This window comes from Macrobrachium rosenbergii, chromosome 26 (genome assembly GCF_040412425.1).
Source record: "Macrobrachium rosenbergii isolate ZJJX-2024 chromosome 26, ASM4041242v1, whole genome shotgun sequence".
Classification (NCBI taxonomy): Eukaryota; Metazoa; Arthropoda; class Malacostraca; order Decapoda; family Palaemonidae; genus Macrobrachium; species Macrobrachium rosenbergii.
The window spans coordinates 42,344,911-42,359,472 of NC_089766.1; the positions used below are offsets into that span (position 1 = coordinate 42,344,911).

The 14,562-nt window shown below is 38.5% G+C and overlaps 1 protein-coding gene across 1 annotated transcript; it reads right to left on the reverse strand.

Annotated features, from left to right (window-relative positions):
* Nucleotides 1-4,508: 4,508 nt before the first annotated feature.
* Nucleotides 4,509-13,504, reverse strand: LOC136852827 (uncharacterized). The gene is made up of 5 exons (XM_067127728.1): nt 13,217-13,504; nt 11,105-12,295; nt 10,814-10,960; nt 9,766-10,511; nt 4,509-4,689 (listed from the first exon to the last, which is right to left on the reverse strand). The coding sequence occupies exons 1-5, from the start codon at nt 13,502-13,504 to the stop codon at nt 4,509-4,511; spliced, it is 2,553 nt and encodes an 850-aa protein (XP_066983829.1).
* Between the last annotated feature and the right edge of the window lie 1,058 nt (nt 13,505-14,562).

Sequence of the window (14,562 nt, forward strand, 5' to 3'; positions counted from 1 at the left end):
CCAGATAAAAGCTTATTGACTAATAAAATAATATTGAATAACCATCAGTGAAATTATATATATATATAAAGAAAGAAAGAATTCAACCATTATCGTTGTCAAAAACAAAAAAGAAAAAATCTCATAACGTCGTATGTTATCGTGTGACTCCACATTCGGGCAGGAAAAGTTTAAACTGCCTCGTCACTAAGCCGGACCACAATCATTACCTTGCATGAGACTAATGTTTCTATCCTAGATATTGCTCGGCAGCTTAGCGTAAATAAAACAACCATGTATAGAGGGATACAACAACAGAGAAAACGGGGAAACATGATAAATTCATTGAAAAACTGGAGGACAACCTCATTGTTGCACTACTGTTAAGTATCATCATCGGATGATCACTGAAGGAGCTCCGCCTAACTCCCCTTGACTACCGATGTTGCTATAAAGAGAGAACATTACGCTCTCCCTTCAAGTTGCTGCTCAAACCATCCGTAACAGGCTACATGAGACCAAGATATTATTTCATCATACTCCTGCCAAGAAACACTTCATATCAGCGAAACACAAAGAATAGAGGCTAGGGTTTGCGTTATAATATAATCCACTGGCCGATTATTTCTGTACGAGTCATCTTTTACGATGAGGAGGAGACATTCTCCACTGATGAGCATGGTAGTCTTCTTCACTGCTGGCATTTAGCATTAACTAAATTAATGTTGAGCTTCTAGCTAATTTTAATTCTTTAGAAACTTAGATAATAAGAAATACAAAAATAGGCGTTATATATTCAGTTAACTTCATAAGAGGCATCAAAATGATAGGCCCAAGTAGCAATGAAAGAAATGAGAAATTACACATGATAACGGCATTATATATATATATATATATATATATATATATATATATATATATATATATATATATATATATATATATATATATATATATATATATATATATATATATATATATATATATATATATATATATGTGTGTGTATGTATGTATGTATGTATGTATGTATGTGTGTGTGTATGTGCGATTATATTCTATGTATTACAAAAATAGACGTGAAATCTGTTAGTCTAGTTCAGTATATTTTATATTAAGTTTCACTAGTTCACAATATACATAGGATTAGTCATTCAAAAATTTAATTAATAATAATGTGAAGCAAATATTTACAAAAGTCGTGTTTGTTGGTGTTAATAAGACTAACAGTTCAACTTGTAACAGTAGTAGGCCTATGTCTACAAAGTTCACACATATGAAGGAGATAAAACAACGATAGTGATGGCAGTTGAAGATGAAAATATTAAAACATAAGAACAGCGATGACCTCTGAAGTATTGTAGTAACATCCTTTAATTAAGTAAAATATGACAACAGTAAGCAGTATCAGAAAAAGCCCTGCTTAAGGGAAACTGCAGGTAATTTCTCGGACCCACCACTATAGTGTTCAGTTGTTTCACGCGCTTACAACTGAGTTGCCAAATAGCGCCAGATGTCGCTATTATAAGCTGTTGTCCGAAAAGTTTTGAAGTATGTTGCAAAACTTTTTTGAGTGATTGTACATGCTCTTTATTTATGAGGGCTAGGCTTTCAAGGAGTGACTTAGGGGTGGGCATGACACAGAAAAATATTTATGAACTGTTGTGGGCCATGACTGTGTTTGCCCTGTACAACCCCTCTGCTAGCTAACTACCTTGTTACCAAGTGTCAGTTACCAAAACAGCTTTCGCCAAAGGTATATCAATATAAAGAACTTCAGGTTTGTATTTCTATGAAAAATGCAAATGATCTTAGATTTGCAATTTTTCCTCTGTCATCCTGAACACACCTCACAAAGAAAAATAGAGAATATGTAAAGCTTTCTTGTTGCTGGAAAGTATTTGAATTTCTCAAGTAGTTTAATCCCTGTTCCCAAAGCACCCAGCTTTGGTCTGGATTTTGTAGTGTACTAACACTAAATGCTAGGAGTTTGGGGGCTAACCCCGCACTGTTGCAGAAAGACAGTCAGGTTATTGATCAGCCTTTTGCATACTTCTCTAAGAAGTTTAAAAAACATTAGTATGATTTTGTTGCCATAAAATATTAGTCTTATTTTTGTTGTTACGCATTTCACTTTTTAAGATATAAACACTTCTGGTAATGTTCACATCAGTTACAACCCCTTACAACACCTTGTGTCCATACAGTATATGAGAAATAATAACTATTATTTTCTTGTCATCAGTCTTATAAAAACTATGGCTCAGCATTCTGCATATTTCCTGCGTATATAATGTACGTGCAGGTTGTCTGTTACGAGTAGCATAGGGAAAGTACTTTGGCCGACACAAGTATTAATGAGTCCGTATTTCAACATCGTAAAACTTCCTCCACTCAGTCTGTGTGACACTTCAGCTGTTCGGTCTCATTAGTATATTTCGACGGTAAGGGAGTGGTAATTTCTTCTTTATAGTTATAGAAGCAATCAACTTCTTCCAAAAGAGGTGTTCAAGAGTTATGATAAGGATTAGAATGCTGTTCTTTCACCCTCTCACTAGGAATTATTGAAGCTTCGGCTAGGGACCTATGTCACAAACCACATGGTAAAACAATGGCAGGTATGGGCCATAAGTTAAGCTCAGATTCATACATGTGCACACACACACACACACACACACACACACACACACACACACACACACACACATATATATATATATATATATATATATATATATATATATATATATATATATATATATATATATATATATATATATATATATATATATATATATAAAGGGTATATAGGAAGTACAGGAAGGACAGCAAATCAGTCGGATATATCAAGGGTTGAGGGCAGTGGAAACAGACTGGTACATAAAAACATCTTTATTTGTGCCGACGTTTCAAGACAACTAGTCTCATTTTCAAGGCTGTAATAAAAGAATAAATATTGAGAATACATATAAAATATACAAAAATCTCTTTAAAAACATTTGTACATAACCATAGTTTATGCGTTGCTGGGGGGTACCAACCTATATAGAAGGGAGAAGGAGGGCGACTGGAAGACGGGTAAGAGAAAACAGGAAGAGAGACAGGTAGAGAGGGGTGGAGGAGTTTTGGGCATTCAACAATGATACTGTCTGTTTGATAATTAACGATTCCAGAATAGAGAGTGCTAGCTCGGAAGAGGCCCTTGTAATGATTTTATATATATATATATATATATATATATATATATATATATATATATATATATATATATATATAGAGAGAGAGAGAGAGAGAGAGAGAGAGAGAGAGAGAGAGAGAGAGAGAGAGAGAGAGAGAGAGAGAGAGAGAGAGAGAAAACCCCCACACTCTTATATGAATAACGAGGTCAGATTATACAAGAACCGCGAAAGAATCCATATTTGAACACGGGACAGCTCCGAGAAAAAACGATGTTTTCCACAGTTACCCTTCCAGGGTGCAAAAGATTTAAGGAGATTCCATTCCTCCTCTTGAGCAACAGAGATTACTTTCCTCCTCCTGAGCAACAGAGATTACTTCCTCCTCCTGAGTAACAGAGATTACTTTCCTCCTCCTGAGCAACAGAGATTCCATTCCTCCTCTTGAGCAACAGAGATTACTTTCCTCCTCCTGAGTAACAGAGATTCCATTCCTCCTCCTGAGCAACAGAGATTCCATTCCTCCTCCTGAGCAACAGAGATTCCATTCCTGCTCCTGAGCAACAGAGATTACTTTCCTCATCTTGAGCAACAGAGATCCCATTCCTGCTCCTGAGCAACAGAGATTCCATTCCTCCTCCTGAGCAACAGAGATTACTTTCCTCCTCCTGAGTAACAGAGATTCCATTCCTCCTCCTGAGCAACAGAGATTCCATTCCTCCTCCTGAGCAACAGAGATTACTTTCCTCCTCCTGAGTAACAGAGATTCCATTCCTCCTCCTGAGCAACAGAGATTCCATTCCTGCTCCTGAGCAACAGAGATTACTTTCCTCATCTTGAGCAACAGAGATCCCATTCCTGCTCCTGAGCAACAGAGATTCCATTCCTCCTCCTGAGCAACAGAGATTCCATTCCTCCTCCTGAGCAACAGAGATTCCATTCCTGCTCCTGAGCAACAGAGATTACTTTCCTCCTCCTGAGCAACAGAGATTACTTTCCTCCTCCTGAGCAACAGAGATTACTTTCCTCCTCCTGAGCAACAGAGATTACTTTCCTCCTCCTGAGCAACAGAGATTCTATTCTTCCTCCTGAGCAACAGAGATGACTTTCCTCCTCCTGAGTAACAGATTACTTTCCTCCTCATTAGCAACAGAGATTACTTTCCTCCTCCTGAGAAACAGAGATTACTTTCTTCCTCCTGAACAACAGAGATTACTTTAATCCTCCTGAGCAACAGCGATTACTTCCCTCCTCCTGAGCAACAGAGATTACTTTCCTCCTCCTGAGCAACTGAGATTACTTTCCTCCTCTTGAGGAACAGAGATTACTTTCCTCCTCCTGAGTAAACAGAGGCTATTTACGACCTCGATTCGGGCAGAGGCCATTATCATTCAGACGTTGCTTTACTACAGATTCGTCTCCATTTTTTCTCTTGCCTTCCTTTGCTGGGATGGTGTTGTGGAGTGGGACCACCATGACAATAAGTCCTTCTGGTGTCGTTAGAGTGATGAGGAGATGAATTATCTTCTTACGTCTGCAAATTATTTCTGGGTTAAGAAGACAAATGTCTTTCTTCTGGGCCAGTCAAGGCTTCCCAATCTTTACTTTTAATTTTTTGCGTTTAGTGAGACAAGTTTTAAAAGTTTTCTTAGCGAGAAGGAAACATTTGAGTAGTACTCCAGAAAGGTTGAAGTGAGAATATTATGGCATAAATTAAATTCTGCTTCTAAGACCAAGATTTCCTGTGAAATATTTCGCTGTGTAGATGTAACATTGATGTTTGTTCGTTTACAATTCCACAGAATCCGATCATTTTTTTGTGTAAGTTATCATTATTGTCTGCCATCACCTTCACAAACAGCCGGTTGATTTAATTTTAAGTTTAACACTTTTCAAGTCCCTATAGGATCATGACATTTAAATATGTAATAGGGTGGTTTCTTTCAAATAATCGTTATTATTATTATTATTATTATTATTATTATTATTATTATTATTATTATTATTATTATTATTATTATTATTACTACAGTAACATATAACAAAAAACATGAAACAGATGTTATGTATCCGGCATTTCTAACTGTTTCATTTCTAGTGTTTTAATTAGTATGATTTTAGTGTTATTAGTTTCTTTATATAGACGGCATTCTGAAAAATCTCCTTAAGTTATCAAACAGAAAAATCGCGCAAAATTAGGGTCTTTTACACAGGCCAGAGATTTTTCTTCTCTAAAAAGAAGTGTTCAGTCACCCTTCAAGCGTTAAGGCTTTTTTGTACTGCTTGTCGATTGCTCTCTTCTTTAGAGTATTCCCTCGGCTGAGGATAAAATAAAATTCGCACGCGCACACACACATTCACATACAGATATATACATATATATATGATTTTTATCACATCACCGTGATTCATATACAGTCAGTAAGCTACAAACGTCCTTTAATATCCAATTCACTCTACCTCGGAAATAATATATTTTCATATATGTTACCGAAGGGAAATTTTTGTAGTTGATAATAAGTTCGTCGTCCCATGGGCTCGAACCAGCGATGGACAAGAACTCAGGACTATAGCCTAGTGGATGCATTTAACCCACATGGCCAGCAAGGAAGGTATAAGTGGATATCGTCTCCCATATACAAATCGCCCGTCGAACTCAGGTGTTTGTATTTAGAGACGATATCCACCCACCTCTGCCATGCTAACCGTGTAGTGCGTTTGTCGCACACAGTCATATTATAACTTTTTATCATATCACCGTGATTCATATACAATCAGTGAGCTACAAACGTCCTTTAATATCCAATTCGCTCTACCTCGGATGTAATATATTTTCATACATGTTACCGAAGGGGAATTTTTTTAGTTGATAATAAGTTCGTTGTCCCGTGGGCTCGAACCAGCGAAGGACAAGAACGTAGGATTACAGTGGACGCATTTAACCCACGCGGCCAGCAAGTGAGGTATAAGTGGATATCGTCTCCCATATACAAATCGCCCGTCGAACTCAGGTGTTTGTATTTAGAGACGATATCCACCCACCTCTGCCATGCTAACCGTGTAGTGCGTTTGTCGCACGCAGCCATATTATGACTTTTTATCACATCACCGTGATTCATATACCATCAGTAAGCTACAAACGTCCTTTAATATCCAATTCGCTCTACCTCAGAAATAATATATTTTCTTATATGTTACCGAAGCGGAATTTTTTTAGTTGATAATAAGTTCGTCGTCCTGTGGGCTCGAACCAGTGAAGGACAAGAACTCAGGACTACAGTGGACGCATTTAACCCATGCGGCCAGCAAGTGAGGTATAAGTGGATATCTTCTCCCATATACAAATCGCCCATCAAACTCAGGTGTTTGTATTTAGAGACGATATCCATCCACCTCTGCCATGCTGATCGTGTAGTGCGTTTGTCTTACGCAGCCATATTACGACTTTTTATCACATCACCGTGATTCATATACAATCAGTAAGCTACAAAGGTCCTTTAATATCCAATTCGCTCTACCTCAGAAATAATATATTTTCATATATGTTACCGAAGGGGAATTGTTTTAGTTGATAATAAGTTCGTTGTCCTGTGGTCTCGAACCAGCGAAGGACAAGAACTCAGGACTACAGTGGACGCATTTAACCCACGCGCCCAGCAAGTGAGGTATAAATGGATATCGTCTCCCATATACAAATTGTTACAACCCTCAGGGTTGTGCAAGTTCTTAATTAATAATAGAATTGTTGTCAGTAATAAATGTAACTCAGTGCTAAAGGTCAGCGGAAACAAACACTCAAGAAAGCTCAACAATATTTAATACTTAATAAATACAAAATTCAAATCAACCTTGTGGGATATAATAAACACTTCAAAACCTCGGTAACAACCAGGAAGGACAAATACCGGTCCTTAGAATCCCACTGGATTCCTAAAACTAAGAAAGCTAAACCCTATCAAAGACTTTTGCTGGCCAGACCAAAAACTATCCTAATACTAAATCAAAAGAAGGAGGAAGGCAGAGAAAACAAAACAAGAAAACAATTATAATCCCTACCTATTGCTACAAAGCTCAATAAATGATACCTTATCTAGAATATTTATGACCCGTCGGGTGATGTTATAAAGTCGCAGCATAACATGACAAAATATACACACACACACACACACACACACACACATATATATATATATATATATATATATATATATATATATATATATATATATATATATATATATATATATATATATATATATATATATATATATATATATATATATATATATATATATATATATATATATATATATATATATATATATATATATATATATATATATATATATATATATATATATATATATATATATATATATATATATATATATATATATATATATATATATATATATATATATATATATATATATATATATATATATATATATATATATATATATATATATATATATATATATATACTTAAATAATCCAACTCCTATATAGTTTTTCTCACATCAGTGGAGGCAGCAGAGGAGGAAGAATTCCAGGGCCATGATCAGATCGCCAGTTCAGCTATCAGGGCAGGTCATGAACACCAGAGCATCCACATAAAAGGGAAGGTGATCCAATATAAAAATCAAGGATACTTAGTCTTACCTGGTGTTAGCCTCCTTACAGATCATTTCACGAGCTAGCAAGCTCCCAGATTCACAGCAGAAAACAGCTGATCAGAGACACAGAAATGGCAGGCAAATCCCCATCAGTTCCGGGAGAAAGCGACGGCACCAATTCCCTGGGAATTCCTCCTCAACAGGGAAAAGCAGGGAACACTCAAGTCGCAGGTGACAGGAGTACCTGCGAGTGTCACATGAAGGACCCGAGTTGCAGGTCAAGGCAGGAAACACTCAAGTCACAGGTGACAAGAGGACCTGCAAACAATAGTCCAAGAGGAAGATCCATAGACGTGGTCCAAAAAGCTGCCAAATAATCATCAACCAAATTCCAAAAATCAGTCAGCTGCTCAAGGGACACTATATCACGGGAGTGCTATAGCCTGAACTAACTCGGGCCGTGCTCCAACGTCCAGACATCACTAAGGAGGCGTTCATCAACACTCATAAAAATAGAAAAAACACTTGTTAAAACGATAGTTAGATAATATAAACAAATGGGAAGGAGGCGCCTAACCACACTGAATAATGTTAAATTGAGCACTTTATGTTAAGCGCTAGAAATGACCAGACAACGGACACTAAAGTTAAAAAATAATGTAAACAAATACCCATTCAAAACAGCAGCTATCTTGCCACAAAATGACTTTCTTAAAAAGTAGATATTAAACCTAGAAAAAAACAAGGCTGGTCTAAATTTACATAATGCAAATAAGGAAAATAATTTAAGCTTACCTAATACCTTCCTCCCCCAAAACCAAAAAAATATTCCAATAGAGTAATTTTTATTAAACTATACAAAACAACAATCTGGTAAAAGGAAATAGATTAACACATCACTCTAAAGACAACACCAAACATATACATAAACAGGACAAAGGAAAATATTGGTCCTGAAATCTGAAATAAAATTTCTAATTAATAACACTACAACACATGAATCTCAAAAATCAAATTGTCACACAGAAAACTTACCAGCCTAACCAACAGAGAAGACCAAACCAAAATAAACCAAAAGTCAAACTATTACACAAAATAGTTATCACCAGAATCACTGAATGTCTCCAATTCAGCCAATAACACTGAATTAGCACATAACAGACCCTACCATATTAGCCTACCTGTGGTAACCGCCCATATTTAGGTCACTACAGGTTATGCAAAATAATAGTGTCTCCTATTCAGGTCAAATCACCAAAAGTTACTAGAATTCCAAAACCTTGCTGAGAATACCACAAATCTTAAACTGAGGATACATTCATACCCATTCATACACCTTTTTAAGCTGCTGTTTACCAACCAAAGCCTTTATGCAAACCCATTGGAGAAGCGAGCAGGGCGAGGCATGAGGGAGGCCAGACATGAACCTTAAATTCTAGAAAGAGCATCTGGAATTTTATTTTCAGTTCCCTTCACATGCTTAATCACCAACGTGAATTCCTGTAGCTGAAGAGCCCAACGTAAAATCCTCTGGTTGGCTCCTTTCATACGCTCTATGAAAATCAGCTGGGTATGATATGCCTAAATTTGTACGGGAAAAGAAAAATTAGTTACATACGGCTTAAAATGCAAAAGAGTACGGACCAAGGCGAGGGCCTCCTTTTCTATGGTGGAATACCTTTTCTCAGCCGCCAGTAACTTTTGACTATAATATGATATGGGGTGAACCTCTCCTGCCTCGTTCCTATGGAAGAGGACACCCCCAATACCTATGTCACTGGCATCCACTGCAATAACAAAAGGTCTCTTGAAATTAGGGGAAGTCTGTACTGGGTTAGATACTAACACTAACTTAAGTTTAATAAATGCTTCCTCACATTGAGGAAACCACACAAACTTCTGCCTTTTCTCTAACAATTTGGTAAGAGGCTGAGCAAAGTCTGAGAAATTTTGCATGAAATCTACGATAATAGCCAGTCATTCCCAGGACTCACCGAACTTCTCTGACATTGCCCAGCCTCTTTAAATTTATAATAGCCTCGAGGTTGGCTTGCTTAGGTGCCACCTGACCCAAACCCACCTCGTGACCCAAATGGCACACCTTTGCTTTGCCAAACTCACACTTGGTGAGATTCACAACAAGACCGGCATCCCTTAAAGCTTCAAACACTTTCCTCAACCGTAACATATGTGTCCGCCAGTGGTTGCTGTAAACTACCAAGTCATCTATATAGATTTCTGTACCTTCCAAACCACAAACGACGCGGTTCATAAGTTGTTGGAGGGTACATGCAGCGTTTTTCATCCCAAAGGGCATTACCTTACACTCGTAAAGCCCGAAGAGAGTGACAGATGCAGAAATCTCTCGTGCTCGATCAGACAGGGGAACCTGCCAATACCCTTTCAATAAATCCAATTTTGTAATAAGCTTAGCAGCCCCTGTCTGATCGAGACAGTCGTCTATCCGAGGCAAAGGAAAAGAGTCATTCTTACTGTGTGTATTAACCTTACGGTAGTCCACACACATACAGAACTTCCCGTCAGGCTTCTTAACGAGGACTGTCGGGGAGCTCCATGGACTAACAGAAGGTTGGATGAGATCGTGCTCCAGCATATATTTAATCTCCTTATCAACTATATCCCTCTTAATGGGATTCAGCCGATAAGGACTCTGTTTTACAGGAGAAGCACTTCCCACGTCTACATCATGCTGAAGAAAACTAGTTCGACCTGGAGAATTCTGAAATAAATCTGGAAAAGAAGAAATTAAGTTAATTATATCCCTCCTTTGAGCAATCTCCAGATGCTCCAGCCCTTCCTTCAAAACCTCTAAATTTTGGATATTATCAAAAAGAGCATCAGATGACACCTGACAAATTAAATCCTCTGAATCCTTTAAATCCTCTAAAGGTGGTTCCATAACCCCAGCCACAAGCTCATAAACAATAGCAAGAGGATCTTGTCTATATATTGTTTTAATCTATTTATATGGAATATCCAGCACTTTTGTTTGGTCCCAGGAGCTTCTATTTCATAAATTACCTGAGACAACTTCCTCAACACCTTCCAGGGGCCCTTATATCTTGGTTCAAGGAAGTTGTCTGAGTCAGTACTCAAAACTAAAACTAATTCTCCGGGCTCAAACGACTGTGCTTTAGATTTCCTGTCAAAATTTAACTTCTTAGCAGCCTGAAAAGAAGCCAAATTTTCTCCGGCAAATTTCCAGGCTCTAGATAATTTTTTCCTCAAGTCCTCCACAAACTCGCCCACGTTCGCATCTCCTCATCGACCAGTCTCTAGCATTTCATGAAAAATCTCTAAAGGACCACGTACTTTGTGCCCAAATATCAGTTCGAAGGGAGTGACGCCAGTGGAAGAATTCGGGTGATTTCTCAGAGCAAAGAGAGCAAAGGAAAGCCCTTTATCCCATTCCTCCCCTTGTTCATAACAACACTTTTTCAAAATAGATCTAAGGGTCTGGTGGAACTTTTCCACCACCCCCTGACTCTCTGGATGATAAGGTACGCTGGTATTGTGCTGAATGGCCAGTTCAGCACACTTACCCTTAAATACCTTACTCGTAAAATTTGTACCACAATCTGTTTGAATAATACGAGGGAGACCATACCTGGAAAAGAATTCAATTAATTTGTCAAACACTGCCTTAGAAGTTATCCTTCTCATTGGGAAGGCCTCAGGGAATTTAGATGCTCTATCCATAATTGTCAAGAGATGGGTAAATCCAGACTTAGTTTTAGGTAAAGGCCCAACCACATCAAATACTAATTCTACAAATGGCGCACCGATCGCAGGAATTGGATTTAAGGGGGCTTTAGGAATAATTTGATTGGGTTTCCCCATCACCTGACAAACCTCACATTCGTTGACAAATCGTTTCACAGATGATTTTAATCCCGGCCACCAAAAACGTGCCAACTTTCGAAAAGTTTTCCATACACTGAAGTGGCCGGAAAAAGAACCATCACGAGAAAGACTCAAAATAGACTTCCGAAATTGAGATGGGACAACAATTTGTTCAATACGAGATGTTTTGCTGAGGTCATCAGTAGAGGGGCGACTAATACGGTATGATAAACCGTTAGTTACACAAAACATGGGTTTTGTCAAATCCGCAGTGTCACCTAAATCAAAACTAAATTCCTTTTTCTGAGCTTCAATAAATGACAACCTGTCCAATTCAGGTCTCAAAACATTACTAACTACACTACTACTACTGTCTAAAGACCCAGGCCTCTCTACGTCTACTTCTAAACTACTTAAGATTAAATCATCGTCATTATCGATTAAATTTGCAGCCTTGGCTTCTGCACGGGTTGTTACTGTAACCGGACAGGCGTGCACAGACAATGTTGGGAACAACTCCTGTCCTTTACTATTCAACATATCATTACCCAAAATGCCGTCAATGCTGAGGATAGGGAGACTCTCAACAACCGCCAACTCTGTCACTTTATCATAACCAGGGAAAGACAACCTGACCTCCACTAATGGAGCCGAAACAACCTGTTAGGGAACCCTCCCAGAACAACAAAATTCCCTGAATATTCAACTAAATCTTTCAAAGTTTCTTTCAAAACCAGAGACCTGGCCGACCCTGTGTCCCTCGAAAATTTCACATCAATCGTTTTAGAGTTAGACATTAATTTACCAGGCCAAATATACTTATCATAAAGGAGTCACGATTCCTTTCTACCAGGGGTCGGGCTGCCACTACTACTATCACTACTACTAATAGGAACCGGACACTTTTCAGTCTCGGGATTACAAACAACAGGCATACAAGTAGCTATTAATGACACAGGATTGTTATTATTCCTTTGGAGGTACCTTCTTCTGGCATTACACTGTGCCTGATAATGTCCCTGCTTATTACACCAGAACAAGGTCCCCCTACCTCTATTATTCATATTACCTGGGCCAGAACCAAACCTGTTATGTTTGGAAAAAACGAGTGTCTTGTCCACTCGAGACTTTCCCCTGGTTACTATCGGGCCTATGATTTCTAACTGGTGGATTACCCTGGCCACGAGCATTCACAAAAGTTGCTGATTTCCTCTGAAAATCAGTTGGCCTAGCAGATTGAAAATTCACATTCTTAATCCCAAAATTACCCGACCCAGTTCAATCGGTCAATACAAACTCATCGGCAATATGGGCAGCCTTACCTAAATTAATGGCTTTTACCTCTTCCAAATATACTTTCAACTCTTTGCTGCATGCCCTCTTGAATTCTTCGAGAAGCATGAGTTCCCTCAAAGAGGAGAAAGAGACCACCTGGCGGCTTTTTAACCAATCATCAAACTGCTCCTCTTTAATCCTAGCAAATTTGACTTAAGTAAGGGAGGACTGCTTTGTAAAGTTTCTGAACTTAAGGCGATAGGCCTCAGGGACCAGATCATATGCCTTGAGGACTAGTGCCTTAACCTTATGATAGTCACGAGCTATTCCTTCATCAAAGGCATTATACACTCGAATTGCCTTGCCCGCCAACCTACATTGAATTAATACTGTCCACATTTCTGGTGGCCAAGACAACAGGGTGGCGACACGTTCGAATGCCTTGAAAAATTCTGGTTCATTCAACTCATCAAACACTGGCACTAATTTCAAAGCTGCACCTATATTAAATTTATCCTGCAAGTTGCCTCGAGGTGTACTAAAATGATTAGAGGTACCCTGCAGCCAAGCTATTTCTAAATTAATATTGGCCATCTTCAATTCATGCTGCCTCGCCCTCTAGTTCTCCTCAAATTCTAGCTTCCTCAATTCTATACGCTTACAAATCAAATTAAATTCATCGTCCTCCGTGGACTCCGCCAAAGGACGAACAGGAGCCAGAGGATTTCCTTGCGCAGGGTTTTCTACAGACGTAAAAGGATTTGTGGAAATATTTTGTTTCCGAGGCAAATTAGCCTGGCCCTCATAAATAGTTCCTGTCTGCAGAGGATCCTCAAATAAAGTTAGACCTATGTTGACACTTATTCCATCATCATCATCAATCTCTCCCTCAAACATACTACCCTCATGCTCTGAGTCACTACCACCTACTATCTCACTTTCCCTAACCAAGCTCTTCATTGGGTGAGTCGATAGAGCTGCGGACTGGCACTCGCTGGGTTGGAGTTCGATTCCCCGGCGGGCTGATGAAGAGTTAGAGGAATTTATTTCTGGTGATAGAAATTCATTTCTCGCAATAACGTGGTTCGGATTCCACAATAAGCTATAGGTCCCATTGCTAAGTAACCAGTTGGTTCTTAGCCACGTAAAATAAGTCTAATCCTTCGGGCCAGCCCTAGGAGAGCTGTTAATCAGCTCAGTGGTCTGGTAAAACTAAGGTATACTTATCCCTAACCAAATGTTCAGCCTCAGCCAGACCTTGATACATTTTTACTTTTAACAGCTACCAACAACTGATTTTTAGTATCCGCTGCCATCAACGGAACACCCAACTACCTGACACAACTTACCACATAATTTTTACTCAATACTGGCAGATGTTTTATACAGTCAGCTGACCCTAAAAACTCTGCTGGGTCAAACACAAAACCCTCCATTCTACCGAAACTAGCAGGTTAGAAAGGTAATAACTACAGCAAAACAAAATATTGTTAAATTAACCAAGTGCTGCCCGACAAATCAAAACACTGGAGTACACCTGAGAACAATCCTGTCAGGGTCGTCAAATTGTTACAACCCTCGGGGTTGTTATGCAAGTTCTCAATTAATAATAAAATTTGTGTCAGTAATAAATGTAACTCAGTGCTAAAGGT